The following is a 21,850-nucleotide window of genomic DNA, read 5'->3' as shown; positions in this document are numbered from 1 at the left end:
ACCAAGTTGCAATAGCCATGCGGATACACCGCTAACGTATAGGAAAGGTTCGACAATGACGTTAGTTAGCATGCAAAAGTGTGAATTCAAATGTAATTGAGCTTAAGGGTTATATAAGTTCATATCTTTTAACTTTTATAGTTTTGTTGTTGTTGTTGTTACCTTGCATAATTACTGTAGTTCCCTATCTGTCACTCACTCAACATTGTGTCAATGAGTTGACAGTAGGGGTCGCTCCTGCAGAGCCCAGATATCTCTGATCTTGAGAAAAGGCCAATGGAAATTGGCGTGTGGAATTTGCATGCCACTCCCCCGGACATACGGGTATAAAAGGAGTGACGCTGCAAACACACATCAGATATCTTCTTCGGAGCCGAGCGAGCAAGTCACAAAGCTGAATTCCTCTGCCGCCTCCATTCATCTCTACACACTTTTGGATTTACGGCACTTTCCAGCGGTTCTCCCCCTCGCACACTATGTTGTGCTGAGCACACACCCCTGGGCGCTTCAGCAGTAGAAAAAGTTCACGAAGTGAATAACTTCATTTATATATATATTTATATATACCTACCTATATACATACAGGTCCTTCTCAAAAAATTAGCATATTGTGATAAAGTTCATTATTTTCCATAATGTAATGATAAAAATTAAACTTTCATATATTTTAGATTCATTGCACACCAACTGAAATATTTCAGGTCTTTTATTGTTTTAATACTGATGATTTTGGCATACAGCTCATGAAAACCCAAAATTCCTATCTCAAAAAATTAGCATATCATGAAAAGGGTCTCTAAACGAGCTATTAACCTAATCATCTGAATCAACTAATTAACTCTAAACACCTGCAAAAGATTCCTGAGGCTTTTAAAAACTCCCAGCCTGTTTCATTACTCAAAACTGCAATCATGGGTAAGACTGCCGACCTGACTGCTGTCCAGAAGGCCATCATTGACACCCTCAAGCAAGAGGGTAAGACACAGAAAGAAATTTCTGAACAAATAGGCTGTTCCCAGAGTGCTGTATCAAGGCACCTCAGTGGGAAGTCTGTGGGAAGGAAAAAGTGTGGCAAAAAACGCTGCACAACGAGAAGAGGTGACCGGACCCTGAGGAAGATTGTGGAGAAGGACCGATTCCAGACCTTGGGGACCTGCGGAAGCAGTGGACTGAGTCTGGAGTAGAAACATCCAGAGCCACCGTGCACAGGCACCAGAAACAGCGGCAGAAGCGCCTGACCTGGGCTACAGAGAAGCAGCACTGGACTGTTGCTCAGTGGTCCAAAGTACTTTTTTCGGATGAAAGCAAATTTTGCATGTCATTCGGAAATCAAGGTGCCAGAGTCTGGAGGAAGACTGGGGAGAAGGAAATGCCAAAATGCCTGAAGTCCAGTGTCAAGTACCCACAGTCAGTGATGGTCTAGGGAGCCATGTCAGCTGCTGGTGTTGGTCCACTGTGTTTTATCAAGGGCAGGGTCAATGCAGCTAGCTATCTGGAGATTTTGGAGCACTTCATGCTTCCATCTGCTGAAAAGCTTTATGGAGATGAAGATTTCATTTTTCAGCACGACCTGGCACCTGCTCACAGTGCCAAAACCACTGGTAAATGGTTTACTGACCATGGTATTACTGTGCTCAATTGGCCTGCCAACTCTCCTGACCTGAACCCCATAGAGAATCTGTGGGATGTTGTGAAGAGAAAGTTGAGAGACGCAAGACCCAACACTCTGGATGAGCTTAAGGCCACTATCGAAGCATCCTGGGCCTCCATAACACCTCAGCAGTGCCACAGGCTGATTGCCTCCATGCCACGCCGCATTGAAGCAGTCATTTCTGCAAAAGGATTCCCGACCAAGTATTGAGTGCATAACTGAACATAATTATTTGAAGGTTGACTTTTTTTGTATTAAAAACACTTCTTTTATTGGTCGGATGAAATATGCTAATTTTTTGAGATAGGAATTTTGGGTTTTCATGAGCTGTATGCCAAAATCATCAGTATTAAAACAATAAAAGACCTGAAATATTTCAGTTGGTGTGCAATGAATCTAAAATATATGAAAGTTTAATTTTTATCATTACATTATGGAAAATAATGAACTTTATCACAATATGCTAATTTTTTGAGAAGGACCTGTATATAAAACACACAAAAAGAGTAACATTTCTCTAAAAGAGTGGTGCAAACTGAAAGCGTCTTTTTCGAGATGTCTATCTGTTTGTGTTTATTTCCTGGTTGCGGTCAATTTCTCTCCCCGTCTGATGGCCACGAACTCTGCCATTCATGTCTGGGTGCCACACACGTGGAGTCAGCATTCGTGGATGGTTCATGTCCTCACTGAGTGGACATGACCATGGCTACGTTGCGATCGCGGTTCGCCCTCATAAGAGTGCAAGCCACCCCAGCGGCTCCCTGGTTAGCACTGGGGTGATATGGGGACCTCATTGGGAGCCTCTCTGCCGGGTATTCCCCCACGGACCTCCCACTCCCGGTCACGCTCGTATGCTCCAACCGAGCGTTTGGGCGAGGTTGCTGGTTCGTTTGACGGCGGACCCGCAATCTCGTTCAGAGCGCCTGACGACGATGAGCTTTCGATCGCGGCATCAGAGAGCGGCTTCGTCATGTCTGACGCTAAGGACTCGGCTGGACTCCCACCCTCGGGTGCGGCAGCTCAGTCGCAGGCTGACACGGCGCTGACAGCCATGCTTGCCCAGGCAGCCGCGAGTGTCGGGCTGGAGTGGTATCCCCCCCCCACGTGCTCGTGGAAGGCACCTTTCACTGCCCGCACGCGATCCGTGAGCTCCTCCGCTCTTACTACCCTCGATGGCGGGGTGGCAAGGGGCTACTCGCCGATTCCCCAGGTGGATCAAGCAGTCGCGGTGCACTTATGCCCGCAAACTCCTCCACCTGGCGGAACCGTCCGAGGCTCTCGTCCAGGGCCTGTAGGTCGACGTCATCCCTGACACCACTTATCTTCCAGCCTCACTCAGCCCAGATGCCTTCACAGTACACACAGGGCCTCTGCTTTTCTCCTAGTACATGCTTCCCCTGGGAAATATTATCAGGATTCATGGAATAAGTTTCGACTGTTATGCCGATGATACCCAACTTTTTATTTCCTTGAAACCTGACGAAATTTCACAATTCTCCAAATTAGCAGTGTATCAATGAAATCAATGATTGGATGGACAGAAGTTTCTTCTACTCAATTCCGACAAAACAGGTGCTAATTATTGGACCAAAAACCTTGAAAAATAAGCCACTAAAATATAATTTGACTCTCGATGGATGTACTGTTACATCGTCTTTTACAGCGAAGAACTTAGAAGTAATTTTTTGTACTAATCTGTCCTTTGAAAATCAAATTACCAGTGTTTGTAGAACAGCATTCTTCCACCTCAGAAATACTGAAAATGTGTACATTTATGCGTTCATGACCTCAAAACTAGATTAATGTAATTCATTACAGGGAGGATGCTCTGCAAGTTTAATAAATAAACTTAAATATGATCATATTAACCCCATTTTATCAATGTTACATTGGCTACCTGTTAAATTTCGTATTAATTTAAAAATTCTGTTAGGTACATAAAAAGTTTTGAATGGTCTAGCACCACAATACTTAAGTAACCTTCTACCACATCATATTCCATCACGATCATTACGATCGCAATATTCTGGACTGTTAATAGTACCTAGAATGTCAAAATCCACAAAAGGATGTAGATCCTTTTCCTATTTGGCTCCTAAGCTATGGAATAGTTTTCCAAACACTCTTCGGGACTCAGACACACTCTCTCAGTTTAACTCTTTTAAACTTTTATCCATCAACTCATAATTAGGCTGCTTTAGTTTGGTCTGCTGGAACCAGAAACACTTCTCATATTCTATAACTATGCAATACACTGAATGGCATCTATACAAATATTATTCTATTATTCTATTTGTTTCCCTGTATTAACCTCGGGATTCATATCCTGAGGTTCCAGCTCCATTCCTGCTTGGTGTGAGACTCCACTGATACGTGTCTCTGAGTGATGATGACTAACTTCAGCAGGTGCCATCCACAAATCACTTCAATCTACTATGATGAACTGATGCCAACTCAAACTGTAAGACATGGGATACTTCATATGCCTCTGCCTGAACCATTTGACCACGAGTCCTATGGATTACTTTTACTATGACTGTCTGGGATTTTTGGAGCTTTAAATTGCTGATCACCATCGACGTGCATTGTATGGACTTACAGGGCTGAAATATTCTTCTAAAAATACATGTACACATGTGGAATGGCATGAGGGTGAGTATATTTTGACATCATTTTCCTTTTTGGGTGAAATGTCCATTTAAAGTGATCCATGGCCTCTCAATGGCTTCCCTCACATCTCTCCATCTTTTCACACAGACAGTTTCGAGAAACACTGTAACCTTTTCTAGGCGGTGTATATTGTAGGTGGCACAAATGTGATTTCACTTTCTGTGATAAACCAACAGTTTTACTTAGAAACCCTTTTTTGCAATGCTCTGTAGTCTGATTATTCATAGAATCATTCAGTTTCTCAACGTCACTCCCATTACTGTAAAAATTGCTTTGTGTTGTTAATGGTGTAAATCTTAATGTATTTATTCAAATAAAAATATGTGAACTGATGAACTAAATTTCAGTGTTGTATTTGTAATTTAGTAATATGAAATAATTGGTTAAGGGTGTGAATACATTTGCAATGCTCTGTGTGTTGACATTGTGTATTGTTCATATGAGTTGTGACATTTGTTACTTACCCACCTATTTCATGATCAGGTGCAATCTCTAAAAACTCTCTACAGTTAAATCCTACAAACAGAAAAAGTTCTGGTAAAACACTGAATTCTGCCTCCAAATCATTTTCAAAACAAACAAATCAATGCAAAAAGATCTGCATCTTTGTGTTAAAGGCACAAAACATACTTTATGCATTTCTGGTTTACTTGGTAAATTATCTTGTAAACAGCACTGTTTTATGATTGCATTGGATATGTGCCCATTATACATTGAAAATTAAAGGCCACCTGACAATATAGGCTAAATTACTTTGACAGTCTGACAAAATGAATGTGTTCAAATTCATATAATTGGCAATATCTTATAAGTTTACAGTTGTTTAAGGATAAATATTTGTAAAATTCAGGATTAAGTGTCATTCGTCTAACAAACTGTTTCTGATTGTCATTGTCTATCATTTTAATATTGTAACTGTAAGGCTGGCAATACTCAGTATGAATCTGATCCAAAGGTTATGGTATATTAATGACTAAATATACATAAAACCATTTGTTACCTATTTAGACAAGACACATTGTCCAAATATTCACTTTTAACAATCACTTGTAGCTTAACTGGTAGAGCAAGGCACTAGGATAATGATGCTGCTGTCTTACCTGTTAAGTCGACTGTTTGTTCGCAGGAGAACCAGATACCTGCATGAAACTTCCTCATGAGGAACTTCTCCTCTCCCGTCTCGTAGATGTATTGTACCAGCCGTGTGTCATTGATGTTGGAGCTGTTAAACCGGATGCAGTATGACTGCTTGACTGTCACCGGCCCAGTGCAGAAGGGTTTTACCACCTTTCTGGTCCCCTCGCACCAGTAGCTGGTGGTGACCGCTGAGACTGCCATGGCAAGTGCCACATAGTTGAGGATGAGAGCCAAAGATGCTCTCTGAGCACGCTGTAAACCCATCGGAGAAGAGTAATCCTGGATTCAGGCAAGCGACCGTTGAGTTCCTTGCTTCAGACATTCAAACTTTTTTGAATTTGTTTTTGTCTCTGGTTTATTTTCTGGGTATTACAAATGCTTGTGCATGCCATCTGTGGTTGCTACCAACAGATGTGTTTCTCGAATGATAGCCGCATTGCTCATGTCTAGCTCTAATGCTATCAGTCTCTCTTATGTTTTACTCTAATTTATCCCATATCTCAACAACCTCCATCCCCCCACTTTTTTCCACTGTTATCATTTCAAAGGGCAAATTACATGTGAGACCTTGGTTTTGTTGTTCCACCTAAACCTGAAAGCTTATTTCTATGAGCATAGTAATAAAAAAGATTACCAGTCAGATTAATTTTCAATCTGATGTAGGGCTATCTGCCAGCAAGTGAGTGAAGACTTCCCCCATTTTCAAGATTACATAACTTTGTATTAGAATGTAAAATTGCAACAGAATATTGAACAATGGGTTTTATGTACACAAGATGAATGCATAATATTTTTGATGCCAAAACGAAGCATAAGTTTGTGCGTGCACAAATTCTTGCTATGTGTATATGCACAAGTGTATATGTGTGTGTGCACAGACAGCAAATCCTGTCTGATTTGACAGCTGGATTATTTTTGTGGGATATTTCAAGCAGATATAGGCAAACAGCTGTTCGAAATATGTTTTAAGGGATTGACAGATCTCTACAAACAAACAAACAAACAAACCCTGGCCCATCCCCCAAAGACACATTTTCTTACTTTCTTTTATATATATATATATATATATATATGGGTTGTCAATTAATTATAATTTTTTATTGAATTAATTACATCATATGCCTATTAATTAATATAATAATATATATAATATAATATGTGCAGTTTTGGGGGGCTCCAGGAACAGGGTTGGGAACCAGAGGATCCCAGTTTGCCTCTAATTTGTTTATGTTTTGTGATCAGTCTCTCCACCCACAACTGAGTGCCTGAGATGCTTTGTGTCGTCCAACCCAGCCAACTGGAAAGATATCCTGCTTTAGGCCGAACTGTCTTACAACACACCCCAGACCTCTTCTATTGGTAAGTCTACCTTTGAATGCCAATTTGGATTTAAACCCCCACTCTTCTTTTGTCAGAAGACTGCAAGTGCAGCTCTGTCAGCAGAAGCTTTTGCTGCACGTTTCCAGAGGGGCACGGGCTATGCTCATCGGTTTTACATCTCGTCATAAGAAACAAGCCAGTAGATGCAGGAGACCTTCTCCAGGGTATCTGGACAGGGAGTCTGGCTGTCTTCTAAAGACTTACCTTTACAAATGGACTCCAGAAAATTGTCACCACGATTTGTTGGACCATTTCGCGTTGTGCGGAGGATCAATCCTTAAAACTTTTTTTTTCTTGCTCATTACTAAAACCTGGACACACCTCTCCTTTCTCTGCTCCTGTTCCTTCTCCTCCTTATCTCATAGGTGGGGGCTTGTCATCTACAGTCAAAAGACTGGTGAATTCCAGACAGGCTGAAAGAGGGATATATTGCAATATATTGTTTACTAGGAGGGATTTGGCTCTTAATGTCACTCCTGGGTTCCCGCTTGTCACATTCTGAATGAGGACCTCATACATGCTTTCCACCTTGCTTATTCTAACCGCCCTGGGCCACCAGAAGTCGGCTGAAGATGAGGGGGTCCTAGAGTGATTCTAGAAATTAACTCCTTTTCTACTGAGGATATTTTTTTTACCAGGGACTCATTATTACCTTGTTGGCTTCCTTAATTTGCCTTGGCCAATTGCAGTTCTTTCCTAGTTTTAGTAATTAGTGTCATCAATTAGAAACATCCATGTAAAACCCCTATTTTGTTGCTTGTCAGGCTTTTGTTTTCATATCTTTGTGCTGAACCATGTTTGTTTGAACCTCTAAAGTCTTATCCTGGAAAGAAAACCATATTTTTTTGCTCTCCTTGAAGACCTTTTTGTTTGTACTTTGTTTTGAAGAAGAGATACTGGTAATGGTAAATGGTCTGCACTTGTATAGCGCTTTTTTAAACTTAGCGGTTTTCAAAGTGCTTTACACTGAGACTCATTCACCCATTCACACACCAATGACATCAGAGCTGCCATGCAAGGCGCTAGCCTGCCATTGGGAGCAACTTGGGGTTCAGTGTCTTGCCCAAGGACACTTCGGCATGTGGAGTCATGTGTCTAATATAGTATATTTAAGTAATATTGCATGAGCAAGAGTGCGATATTGCCCTACATCAGCACTGCTGTGATTTGGCCGCAGGCCGAGTGCTGTAGGTAATTACAGCAGTGCTGATGTAGGGCAATATAGCACGATTGCGAGTGTGATTTTGCTTATATACAACAGTTCGATGAACAAGTACATTTAAAAAAATTAGGAAAAACACGATTGCGCATGGAACTACTTTCTTACGTGACAGATCAGAACCTGCCGTTGCTGCTTCAAAACAAATGATGCGTCCAAGCCTTCATTAGTAATTCAAAAAGTTCACTTCAGAAATAGTATCACGGCTTGTGCTGTTTCTAAAACGTTATTGGATAAACAAGGATGGATTGATGGGTCTGCGATGGACTGGCGACCTGTCCAGGGTGTCCCCCGCCTTTCGCCCAATGTTAGCTGGGATAGGCTCCAGCCCCCCGCGACCCTGTACACAGGATAAGCGGTTGACGATGGATGGATGGATTGATGGGTGTGTGTATGTCTATGTGTCTTTGTGTGTGTGTGTTAGAGAGAGAGAGAGAGAGAGAGAGAGAGAGAGAGAGAGAGAGGGAGAGACGGAGCGTGTGTGTCTCCTGTTGCCACTCCCAAGCAGATATGCTGTCAGCGTTCTGAAGGTCAGCTTTCTCAGCGGAAAAATAGTGTCCAAGCGGAAGTGTTTCTCCCTATTTCATATTAGCGTTGCAAGAGTCGATCACTATAGAAACAGCGAGGCCTCCACCATTTTTAAACAGTGTGTATCCACTGTAATCAAACAGTCCTTTGTGTCTCTCAGCTGCAATGAGCCTTAATCCTGAAATTGTTCATTTAAAGCCGTTTAAAACAATGTCCTAGCTTAAGAAATGTAGTGGTAATACGAGCGATCATGGAGCGCTGTTCTATGTAAACAATGACTAACGGATTCACTTTATGTCACCAACTGGCTCATATTACACACAAAAATTATCTTTTGCCACCATTTGCTGGCTAACATATGTAATTTCACTCCTAACAGATATATACTGCTCTTACACCTTAGTTTAGAATGGCACAAATACAAGCGGAGTGATACACACACAGTGAAGCGTCCGAGTGCTGATCCTGTCAGAATATCAGTGCTGTATTTATATATATATATATATATATATATATATATATATATATATATATATATATATATATATATATATATATATATATATATACTATATGAATGGTGAAGGAAATGCCCAGATTTTTAGAGGTGATTTGAAATGCCAGGACTAGATTAAATCTCATCATATCAATAACTGTCATGTTTAGATGTGTTTTTGTTTTCAAGTCTTAGTGTTTTTGAAAAGTTTAGTTCCTGTTCATGTCATGTGTTTCCCTAGTCATGTGATGTTCTGTTTTCCCTCCATGTTCATGTGTCTTGTTTTCATTGGTTTATTGTTTAATTATCTTGTTTAGAGTTCTGTTTGTTCATTGGTTTATGTTCCCCCATGTCATGTATTTAAGCCCTCATTTTTTCCATTGTCCTTTGTTGAGTATTGTTGGTGTAATGTAAGCCATGTCATGTCATGTCATGTCATGTCATGTCTTTGCTCCTGTGTCATTGTCTGCCAAGAACATTACAGAGTATTCAACTTCACAATGGACCCAGCAGTTCGGCTTCTGAACGTCTGTCAGGGGAATCGCCCCCTGGAGAACTATGTGATGGACTTCTGCTCTCTGGCCAGCCAAGTGGACTTTAATGAAGTTGCCCTCAAGTCATGTTTTTGCTCCTGTGTCATTGTCTGCCAAGAACATTACAGAGTATTCAACTTCACAATGGACCCAGCAGTTCGGCTTCTGAACGTCTGTCAGGGGAATCGCCCCCTGGAGAACTATGTGATGGACTTCTGCTCTCTGGCCAGCCAAGTGGACTTTAATGAAGTTGCCCTCAAAGACATTTTTTGCTTTGGACTGATTGAGTCAATCTCATCCTTGATTCCTGGCGTTCGCACTTCACTCAATCTGGCCCAATATATTAACCTCGTCCTGCAGATCAGTGGTTCCACGTTCACTGTGGGGGAGGCGGACACCGAGCCAGAGTTCGACGACATGGCCACCAAGCCAGAGTTCGACGACATGGCCACCAAGCCAGAGCTTCACAACATGGCCAGCAAGCCAGAGTTCCACGACATGGCCACCAATCCAGAGTTTCACGTCATGGCCGCCAAGCCAGCATCCCACGTCATTGCCAATGAGCCCATGCCTGCCATGGCCAACGAGCCAACGCTCATGCCTGCCACAGCCAACAAGCCAATGTTGCCAGCCTCATCTGTCCCAGAGCATGCACCGCCAACTTTGGCCTCACGGAGGAGGAGGAGGAGGAGAAGGGATTTCATCTTTGAGTCTCAGCCTGCGTTCATGACCACAGAGATCCTTCCCGAGACTCTGTCCATGCCCACGACCACGGAGGTTGCTCCCGAGACTCTGTTCACACCCACAACCACAGAAGTCGTTCCCGAGACTCTGTTCCCATCCATGACAACAGAGGTCACTCCCAAAACGTCGCCCATGTTCACGACCACGGAGGTCGTTTCCCAGTCTCTTCCCATGTTCACGACCACGGAGGTCGTTTCCCAGTTTCTGCCCATGTTCACGACCACGGAGGTCGTTTCCCAGTTTCTGCCCATGTTCACGAACACGGAGGTCGTTTCCCAGTCTCTGCCCATGTTCACGACCACGGAGGTCGTTTCCCAGTCTCTGCCCATGTTCACGACCACGGAGGTCGTTTCCCAGTTTCTGCCCATGTTCACGACCACGGAGGTCGTTTCCCAGTCTCTGCCCATGTTCACGAACACGGAGGTCGTTTCCCAGTCTCTGCCCATGTTCACGACCACGGAGGTCGTTTCCCAGTCTCTGCCCATGTTCACGACCATGGAGGTCGTTTCCAAGTCTCAGTCCTTGCCCCCAACCACAGATATCATTCCAGAGTCTCTGTCTACGCCAGAGTCAGCTCCAGGCCATGTCACAGCCACGCCAGAGTCAGCTCCAGGCCATGTCACAGCCACGCCAGAGTCAGCTCCAGGCCATGTCACAGCCACGCCAGAGTCAGCTCCAGGCCATGTCACAGCAGATCCTCAGTCTGCTCCATGCCATATCACAGACAAACCCAAGACTGCTCCATGCCATGTCATAAGAAAGCCTCTGCTTCACAGTCCAGGCCCACCTCTATTCCACAGTCCAGGCCACCTCTGCTCCACGGTGCAGGCCCGCCTCTGCTCCACGGGGGACCTCCATCCCTACAGCTCCACCTTGGTCCTCAGCTCCATCGGCTCCACCCTTCAAGCCTCTCATGCACTCAACCCCCCCTTGATCCCATGCTCCACTCTCTGCTACGTCTTGAACACTGTGTTTTTGTTTTGGGAGTGGTGGTGGTGTAGTGGGCTAAATCACATAACTGGTAATCAGAAGGTCGCTGGTTCAATCCCCACCATCACCACCATTGTGTCCTTGAGGAAGACACTTAACTCCAGGTTGCTCTGGGGGGATTGTCCCTGTAATAAGTGCACTGTAAGTCACTTTGGATAAAAGTGCCTGCCAAATGCATAAATATAAATGGAAATGGAAATGTTTTGGGGCTTCTGTAGCCACCCCTAGAGGGGGGGATATGTCATGTTTAGATGTGTTTTTGCTTTGAAGTATTTTATTTTTAAATGTTTAGTTCCTGTTCATGTCATGTGTTTCCCTCCATGTTCATGTGTCTTGTTTTCATTGGTTTATTGTTTAATTATCTTGTTTAGAGTTCTGTTTGTTCATTGGTTTATGTTTCCCCCATGTCATGTATTTAAGCCCTCATGTTTGCCTTTGTCGAGTATTGTTTGTGTAATGTTGTTTCATAGTCAAGTCATTTCAAGTCAAGTGTAGTCAAGTTCATGTTTTGTTCACGCTTTAAGTTAGGGTTCTTGGATATCACTTTTGTAAAGAAACTGCATTTGGGTTCGTCATCACATCATCGTCTGCTCCTGTGTCATTGCCTGTCAAGAACGTTACAAAAACACAGCAGAATTTTTATGTAAGATGAAATCTTACAGCTGTATCTCTTTCATAATATTTCATTATGAGTGCATTTTATTTTACACAATGTAATATTATATTGCTTCTATTGTTACTCTTCTACAGGCAGGGGGAGGTCAGTGGTTCTCACAGGTCACTTCTGACTGACCAGCAGGTACAAAAAACAAAAACAAATAAAAAACAATGCTAACTGAAAATAATGAAAACTGAACTATCTGTATAATGATTCATAGTATAGCTAAATAAATATGATTATCAATTTTGAGGAAAAAAAGGAGATGCTTCACAAATAAATGTGCAACATGGTAGAAGCAAGCCAAAGTAGGCAGCTAACAACATAGAAAAGTTGCTTTCATCCTCTCATCTTTAAAATATTAATAAAATCATGCAAAATAATATAATATGACACAGACAAAAATAAAGACATAGTTCACTAAAAATGAAAATTCCATAATTTATTCACCCTTGTGTCTGAATGTTTTTGTCAGAAACAACCCAAACATTTTTCCCAGAGAAAATCTTTAATGCATGAAACCACCAGTTTCTGTGCACGGGGTTGAATGTTACATTGCATGAACAAAGATTTAAATCTCATGAACATGCAGCTGCCCACTTGATTCAGATTTTTCTGTAACAATATCTACCAGGAAAAAGAGATGCAAAACCATAAACTACTTTATGTTATACTTACCTGCACATCCTTGTATAACAAAGTTAATTGATTTTGTATTATTTTTATATTCTGTAGAAAACAGTTTGGCTTAGTCTTTGTTCATTTAAAGTGACAAATAAAGTTGTACTGTCTGTGAAAAATTCTTTAGGTTCATTTTGGAACCAAAATGTCAATATTAGACAATCCTTTTAAAGGACTGAATGCAAGTGATTACATAAACAAGATTTAATATATCTCAGTTCAGTTTTATGGAACTGTTGAACTCAGAGAACTCATATTATGTACAAATTGTAATAGTAATCATGCCCAAATAACTTAAATTGTCCTCTCATCAAACAAAGACTCTTTAAGTAGTATATGGGCATGTTGGAGGCTGACTACTAGGCTGGTACTAAAGATACTACTGTGTATTAGCTGATACTAGGTGGCCTAGATTTCTTCAGTGCAACAATCAGGGATGTTCCCAGCATCAAACATAAGCCCAGTTCCCTAACTCATTGATGCTACGGCAGTTTAACCAGTTAAGATGCATATAAGCTGAATATTAGACCTGCCTCTGAAATATGATGGAATAATCCCTGTGCACAGTGCACCACTGCCCACTTCCAAAACATTGCACTGTTTATTTGAGCTGCCAAATAAAGGAACTTTGGCTAAATCAATGGCATGAGTTTGTGGTGGGAGTACCTGTTAGTCCAATCAATAAAACAAAGATGGACTGAAAAGGGAAGGTTTAAGAAAGAAAGAAAGAAAGTTAGAAAGAAATAAGGAAAGGGCAGCTCTGACCTCCACGACACCTTGATAATACAAATAGGCAATGTGTGTTAATAAGGCCAGAGCTTGTCATCTCAAGAAATTGAGCAGTTACAAAGCATCAGCATAGTACTTACTGAGCAAACACACAAAAACACTGTGCCATCCACATTTCTTTAAAAAATAATTAAATAACTTTTAGCTGAATTTTATTTTATCCATCTAATTTATAAAGGCAACTCAGGGATGTTTTGAGCAAGTAACACAATGCCACCTGTTAATTACCTAGTCCCGTTCAAATCCAATTAGAGTAACAACAGATGGTCTTGTGAGCTGGTGGGTCTTATTGGAAAATTAAACCCAATGTAGAGTACACTGACCCATATGTAGAGACCAACTATTTGAGTGGTGCAACTGCGTTACTAATCTTACAAAATGACACAAGTCCTTTCAATAGCAAAGAGCAGAGTTTTGTTTACCATCCCTCTACTGTAAGACCTTGCCGTAAAGAAACAAATAATCATAATGTAGGACTCATCAGAAGTGTTATGATGTAACTAACTAATCTTTCAGAAAGCCTGACTGGATTTAAATAGAGTTATACATAATCCCATTCAGCAATTAGAGGAGTTGTCTGGGGGAGCCAAGCCTAAAGAGGGGCAATCCAGCAGAAACATCGCCAGCAACTCCTCACAACGCCATCCAGTTGTTCTGGTCAGAGAAAAAACAAGAAAGAATAGGGTGAGAGACAGAGTGAAGGAGAGGAGGGTGAGAACGAAGAATCTAAAGTGTAACACAACTGTCCCTTTTATCCATCTACAACTTGGAAATATGGGCAACACCAAGAGTGGGGCTTTGTCCAAAGAGATTCTGGATGCTCTCAAGTTGAACACCAAATACACTGAGGAAGAACTTTGTGCATGGTACGCCAGCTTCCTCAAAGAATGCCCCACTGGACGAATTACAAAAGAACAGTTTGAAGGCATCTACGCCAGCTTCTTTCCTGATGCTGACCCTAGTGCCTACGCCCAACACGTCTTCCGCAGCTTTGACACAAACGCTGATGGCACCTTGGACTTTAAGGAGTACATTGTTGCACTGCATCTTACCTCTTCAGGCAAGACCTTGCGCAAGCTCGAGTGGGCGTTCGCTCTGTACGATGTAGATGGCAATGGGACCATCAGTAAAAACGAGGTGCAAGAAATTGTCAGGGTGAGTATTGCATGACTTCCATATTCAAGTCAATCTTAACTTAAATATAAGTATCGTACTTTTGCTGTTCATTAAATATGGGAAGGAGTACTAAACTGATGTTGTTGTGGATTGTTAAATTTATTTTGTTTGCATTCACTTCTCCAGTCATGTGTTGTTTTAGACTACAGTGTTTGTAGTATTTAGTAGCAAATTGTAGTATATCTCCTTTACAGTCCACCAATTGTGACCAGGTGGCTAAAGCAGCTCAGGATAGTTTATACCACCTGACTATACAAGACACAAACATGTGCCATTATCTTAAAATGGTTTTAATACTTGGTATTCTCCCTATATGCAGTCAATATTCAACATGATTCCAGCTGAAGATCAGAAAAACCTTCCAGAAGATGAGAACACACCAGAAAAACGAGCAGACAAAATATGGACCTTCTTTGGAAAGAAAGATGATGGTAAGATGGACTTCCCAACCTATAAATGAGGTTGTGATGTGGACATAATCCATTTATATTCAAATATGTTATTGTCTTCATAGATAAGATTGAAGAGAAGGAATTCATTCAGGGTGTCATGGAAAATAAAGACATATTGAGGTTGATACAGTTTGACGAGCCAAAGAAGATTCAGGACAAACTAAAGGAGAAGAAGCATTAATGGCCACATTCAAATGAGAATGTACAGAGCCCCATTTCCAGTGATTTTACACCCAACCTACAACCCCCAGACTTATTTTCCAGACTGCACTCTGAAAGCACCTGAACATTCAGTCCAGAAACACAGCACAGCTATGAACTAGAAAAACTGTTCCTATAACACATACAATACTTCTTTTCTGGACCACCAATAACTGTTATTGTACTTGAAGGAATTCTCCAGATGTCTTTGCCAATGTTGTTGCCATTGCTTTAAGAGTCCAATTTTGAAAAGAGCAATTAGGTTCATGTTAACAGACCTACTCTAGCTTTCTCAATCCTCTTAGGAAATGAAGGTCGGGTAAGACAAATCCACAGGGTCCAGTGGCTCTCCTTTTTTAAATCCCTTCAGGGTTAAGGTGATTTAAGCTCTCAACGTGAATTCATTAGACATTGAACAATCTCTTTAGCAGGAAACTGAATGAATTTTATTGAATTCATTTCTTGTACTGTGTTTTTTAGAATGTTGTGTGAATTGTAGAGAGAATTATAATCTGAACATTTTAGGAATACATATGAAATATTACTATTACAAAACTATATATACATAAAAATATGTAATTACTGTACCTATATAAATATGTGTAATTACTTATACAAAAATTATTTGCCAATTAGCCCTTTTCTGATCAAAGAAGTTTTAAGACTGGTTGTGTCTGTAAAGAATAAGCGTATCTAATGTACCACTCACAAATTACTGTTTTTATCTGTACAATAATTTAGCAGCCTGATGTTTTAGATGAGTTAAAATATGTGTTGTTTATGGTTTACAATCCTCTTTCACTAATGATAGAGTTGGAGATTTTTTCATCATCTCTTTTCAGAAAGTTACTTTCCTACGTTTGTACATGCAGTTATCACACAACAGTAACACTGACTGAAAATGTATGTTTCGCTCGGCCTTTAATTAACTGATTGAGTTCAGGTAGAGATTAGAGTCCTGAGTTTTGATCACGTTTAAACATACTTAACTTAAGCACTACAAAAGGCTCACATCCCGAGTGTATCTTCATGTTGACGCTGATTACAGCCAAAACTCTGAGGACAAGCCTGAAGAACAGAGGATTACCTCTTTCCCTACTTAAAGCAGTCTTTGGCTACGGCTAATACATGGCCTGGTTTCAACACTTTGACAGTGGAAAACATGGACTGTAGCTCTGCTGCTGACCGAAAAGTCTCATTATTGTGAGTGGAGATCCACTGTTCAATAAATGTTCCTTAATTTTTTTGTGGTCTGCTGTTGTCCTGGACAAGAAACCTCACTGGTGAGAACAATTAGTGGTCTTTTTATTATTTTTATAGATATTGTAGTAATGTCCTGGGGATATTCAACATAAACATCATAATTTGTTGATATAAAGTTGATAAAAGAACATTATTGATGAAGACCATATTATATATATACACATTAAAGGTCTAGCTCAAAACACTGAACAAGTTTTCTGTATACACAGAATTCACACCATTGACAGCAATTTTCAATACAATTTTTGCATTTTTTTTCATTTCATTTCATTTCTCTCTTTATTTGAAAGGGGACAGTGTACATTAATCAACATTGAAACAATGTAAATGTACCCAAGTTAGCTCAGAAGTGCTAATTTTCATCGGTAGTCCCCCAGCCGGGTGTAAAAAAGGCAACCTTAAAAATAACCACAAGTATAAAATCACAAAAATACAATTACATACAACACATTATGGTTAAAAAATACAATTCATATAAAAATAAATAAATCCACAATGTTTAAGTGTACACAGAAAGCATTAGTGCCTACAAGTTTGGCTCTCAACAAGCTATTTGTTTGCATTCTTTTGAATGAAAAGAATGACAAGGACTCTCTGATGTTTTCAGGCACTGTGTTCCATTGCTGCGCTGCTCTTACGGAGAAAACAGACTGACCAAAAGCTGTTTTTCTCCGGGGATAATGCAGTCTTCCCTCACTGCCCCTCTGGTTACCCTAATCTCACTAGATCTAAAATTTATAAAATCACATAGTGGAGGAGGTGCTAGACCATGTCTGATTTTGTAAATTAAACAGATGTTTTTGTATTTAATTAAATTATCCCAGGTAAGTAACTGATATTTCTTCAGAATACTACAGTGGTGGTAGTGGTATGGTTTTTTATCCAGTATTTTTAATGATTGTTTGTATAATGTTTTTAATGGTTTTATTGTTGTAGAGTGAGTATTGGACCAGCTTATTAAACAATATGTTATGTGGGATAAAATCATAGAAAAGAAATACAACATGTATACATGTTTGCAACATGTATATCTAGAATAGCTTGGGCAATGCAGTACAGTAAAACTTGTCACATGCTTAACTGAACAAATGTAAACCACTCATACCCAATGTTAGGTGAAAGGGGCATGATCAAATGATTTCTCTTACATTTAACAGCTAACCCAAACCTAAACCAAAAACTACCCATTCATTCTAACCCCTCACCCAACCCTAAACCTAAACCACAATGTTAATATGAAAATAACTTTTGTGTAACTCATAAAAAAGAAAACATCAGGGTTTGGAACAAGGCGAGGGAAGTGTATTACAGTTATTGACATACATCTGTGATTTTTATTGAAATCGTTTTTGAGATGTTCCTTCTTTCAAGTAGATAGGAGTTGCAATTTCATGACTGGAAATAGCCTCCAGGGAGCATTTCAAAGAAGGCCGCCTGAGGACTGACTTGCTAGAAAGACTTTGTTAGAAATGTTATTGCATCGATTTGAAAATTATGTTTGTTGATTTGTTGTAGCTTTTACTATGAGCCAACTCATATTACAATACTATATCGTCTAGGTTACGGATGTAATTTCCGTTCCCTGATGGAGGGAACAAGACGTTGTGTCGAAGAAGCGACACTAGGGGTCTCTCTTGAGAATATACCTCTGATCTATGAAAAAAGGCCAATGAGAAATTGGCAGACAGAATTTGCATGTCCCGCCCCCGGACATACGAGTATAAAGGCGGGAAATACGTCAGTTTCATTCAGGATTTTGGTCCGGCTGCAACAGTGGCTTGGCTCAGCGATGTGGCCGGGAGGACACAACGTCTTACATCCATGAGCCGTAACCTAGATGTTCCATCCGTAACCTAGACGTTCCCCATCTGTTGCTCACTTTGACATTGTGTTGAAGAAGCGACACTAGGTGTCCAATTTAAATCACGCCATGCGCTGAGCCGTGTACGTGTACTGCTGACACAGGATCCGGCAGGTATTTAATGCGCCAAAGCGACCAGCTGTATCAGACTGCACGTACCCTTCCCCAATGCCCCATAAAGTCGTCGAAAGCCTTCTGGTTCTTTACCCTTGACAGGGGAACAAGGCGATGCTGCCAAGTCTGGGAACAGGCCGAGTCTAGCCGGGCCTCTTTTCTCTCTATGTTTCTCGCATAGAGTCAGTGGCTGGGGCCCTTACACGCATCGGGGAAGGAGGTCTTACCCAGTTTCCTATTCTTTCAGGGGGAAAAGACCCTGCGGAGACCACACCTGCCCAGAGAGGGGGAGGTAAGAGTGGTGACATACACCACATGGGCTTTTAGGTCACATGTGTGAAGTGGTGCTGTGGTAGATCCCGCCTCTTCAGAGGGAGGAGTTGCTACAGACATGGCGACCGGGGGGCAGTGGGAACTGCCCAAGGGAGACGCGGGTCCGCTTGTAAGGGGACCGTACCATGGAAAATACAGACAGGGAGGAAGTCCACGTAGGAGCCCTGACCTGTGGAGCACCTATTCCAGTACAGGGTAGATCTGAGTACCCGCAGTGGATTGGGTCGGCAAATTCCTCTGCTGAATTGCGGACCCAGAGGGCTAGGGAGGAGTCATCCTAGGAGCCAAGTGAGTGGGTTCACCTGGGAGAAAAAGTGCACGGTTTTACCTCAACCGAGGGAAAGGGCGCAAGGTGCAAGCGATCCACCCAGTCAGTCCATCAGCGTGTTACACTGCAAGTTCTACTGGCTCGGACCTGAGAAAACACAGTACGAAACTGACTCTACCCTGAGATTGTAAAATCTCACAAAGGTATTAGGTGTTGCCCAACCTGCTGCCTCTGGCCAGTGCCCATGAGGATGCAACACTCCTTGTTGAGTGTTTTGCCAGGGAGGGGCTGTCGCGAGGAGTACGAGGTCCGAGAACCAAGCCCGGGTGGGCCAATAGGGAGCCACTAGAGTGACTTGTTCCTCGTCCCCCCTGACCTTGCACAGCACCTGTGCAAGAAGGCTCACTGGGGGAAATGCGTACTTGTGCAGCCCTGTGGGCCAGCTGTGTGCCAGTGTGTCTGACCCGAGGGGAGCCTCTGTTTGGGCATACCAGAGCGGTCAGTGGGAGGTCTCCTGGGAGGCGAACATGTCTACCTGAGCCTTGCCGAACCATTCCCAAATCAGCTGGACCGACTGGTGGTGAAGCCTCCACTCTCCACTGGGCAAGCGTTGTCGTGATAGCACGTCCGCCACCACGTTGAGTTTGCCGGGGATGTGAGTCGCTGCTGGCTCCAAAGGCGGAGATGACGGGTGAGTTGTGACATGTGGCGGGAGCGTATGCCGCCATGGCGATTTATGTACACTACTGCGGTGGTGCTGTCTGATCTGATCAAGACGTGTTTGTCCTGAACTAGCAGGAGAAACTTCCACAGAGGGCCAGGATGAGCCAGTCGTCGAGGTAGTTGAGTATGCGGACGCCGGCTTCTCGAAGCGGGGCAAGGGCTGCCTCTGCGACCTTTGTAAATACACGAGGGGACAGGGACATTCCGAAGGGGAGGACCTTGTACTGATATGCCTGGCTGTCGAAAGCAAACTGTAGAAATGGTCGATGTCAAGGCAATATTGAGACGTGGAAGTACGTGTCCTTCAGGTCTACCGCTGCGTCAGATGTCAAACCGCTCTCCGATGCAGCAGCGAGATCATCTAGCTCTGGGGCTCCAGAGGATAGGCAGGCTGGCTGTGAGGCGAGCCACTGTTGCCTCGAGCCCTGACAGAAGTCAACGAGCGTGCAGTTTGCGAGGGTGTACCCGGCAGAACCGAGCTCGCTGCCATCCCCAGATCATCTCCATCACCAGAGGCGTCGTCCTCAATCCTGTGGGAAGAAGGAGCGACGCGGAGGGTGGCTGGAGTGGCATTCCTTCGACCGCAACGTTGCCATGGTCATGTTCTCGCAGTGAGAACATGAACCATCCACAAACGCTGTCTCGGTGAGATCGCTGACCAGACAAACGAGACAGCGCCTGTGGCCGTCTGAAGCGGAGAGCACTCTACCGCATCCAGGAACTACACAGGGGCGGAAAGGCATCTTTATAAAGACGCATCCTGAAAAAGACGTTCAATGCCACTGTGTATTGCTCTTTTAGAGGAAAATACTCTTTTAGAGAAAATCACTCTTTTAACAAACAACTCTTTTAGTTTGCGCTGTTGAAGCACCCAGGGGCAAACTGCACTGCCGTGCAGAGAAGGAGAAAGCCACTGAAGTGTGCCATAGATCCAACAGCAGATCGCTCCGAGGTAAGAGGAACAGGTGTGTGACTTGCAGCTCGCTGCATACACGACCATCGGTTTTGAAGAAAATTTCTGAATGAAACAGACGTATTTCCCCGCCTTTATACCCATATGTCTGGGGGCGGGACATGCAAATTCTGTCTGCCAATTTCTCATTGTCCTTTTTTCATAGATCAGAGGTATATTTGGCCCTCAATAGAGACCCCTAGTGGACGGGGAACTGATGTTTTATCCATCTTGAATGAATTATTATGAGTTGTCATGAGAAAATGTTAAGAATGATTGATAGTAACTTACAAACGGGAATAAAAGTAAACTGCATTTGTATTTTTCTTTCACATTATTGGACAATATTTGAATTTTCTTAAGAAAATGTGTTTAACAAAGATTTAGTGGAGCACATTATTCGTCATTCCTTGTGCATATTTGCTGTGTGAGTTTAATAGAGGCAGCAAGTGTATTTTATTGGACTACAAATTATTTCACTAACTCGAACCACTACAGTGTTCCCAGCCATGAACATAACCGACTGATATAAAATTAATACAACTCATAGAGGCATTGTAATGAACGCACATATATTTTTCTTTTACCAAAATGTGCTTTGGACAATCTGTGCTTTGAATTCTTCAAACGAGCATTCTAGAAATGTATCAGATCTCTCATTATTACTGTATAAAGTTTCAAATTTAAATATATCTGCCACTATTAGAGTTGTGTGGTTTAAACAATGTGATCATTAGCTGCCTATAGAATGTGCATTCAATGAAAAAGTGTATCCACCAGTAAAAAGTTTACATATCTATTAATATACATTTGAAATTCAGTTAAAACATGTTCTGACAAAGACAACAAAGAGATGAGCATGTTTAAAGATGTGCTTGACAACAAATACAAACAAAAACCAGCACACACATATTTACACCTATGTACAAACACTTACTAGATTGTGAACATTCCAAGGCAATTAAACCTTTAGGCACTAAAAGGTGTACATTTTAACACAAATCATCATAATTCACATCTGATCCACCTTT

At 42.0% G+C, this 21,850-nt stretch overlaps 2 protein-coding genes across 2 annotated transcripts in view; one reads left to right on the top strand and one right to left on the bottom strand.

Annotated features, from left to right (window-relative positions):
• Positions 1–5,722, bottom strand: part of LOC127647663 (germ cell-specific gene 1-like protein) — a 35,707-nt gene extending 29,985 nt beyond the window's left edge. The window contains exons 1-2 of the mRNA XM_052132062.1: positions 5,422–5,722; positions 4,790–4,837 (exon numbers count right to left, since the gene is read on the bottom strand). Coding sequence (XP_051988022.1) covers positions 4,790–4,837; positions 5,422–5,722 — 349 coding nt within the window. The remainder of the gene's footprint in view (positions 1–4,789; positions 4,838–5,421) is intronic.
• An 8,525-nt stretch (positions 5,723–14,247) lies between these two features.
• On the top strand, positions 14,248–15,730 carry rcvrna (recoverin a). Its single transcript, XM_052132068.1, has 3 exons — positions 14,248–14,631; positions 14,972–15,083; positions 15,167–15,730. The coding sequence occupies exons 1-3, from the start codon at positions 14,251–14,253 to the stop codon at positions 15,283–15,285; spliced, it is 612 nt and encodes a 203-aa protein (XP_051988028.1). The 5' UTR covers positions 14,248–14,250; the 3' UTR covers positions 15,286–15,730.
• The last annotated feature ends 6,120 nt before the right edge of the window (positions 15,731–21,850 follow it).

This window comes from Xyrauchen texanus, chromosome 8 (assembly GCF_025860055.1).
Source record: "Xyrauchen texanus isolate HMW12.3.18 chromosome 8, RBS_HiC_50CHRs, whole genome shotgun sequence".
Lineage (NCBI taxonomy): Eukaryota > Metazoa > Chordata > Actinopteri > Cypriniformes > Catostomidae > Xyrauchen > Xyrauchen texanus.
This window is presented reverse-complemented; position numbering and strand designations above follow the sequence as displayed.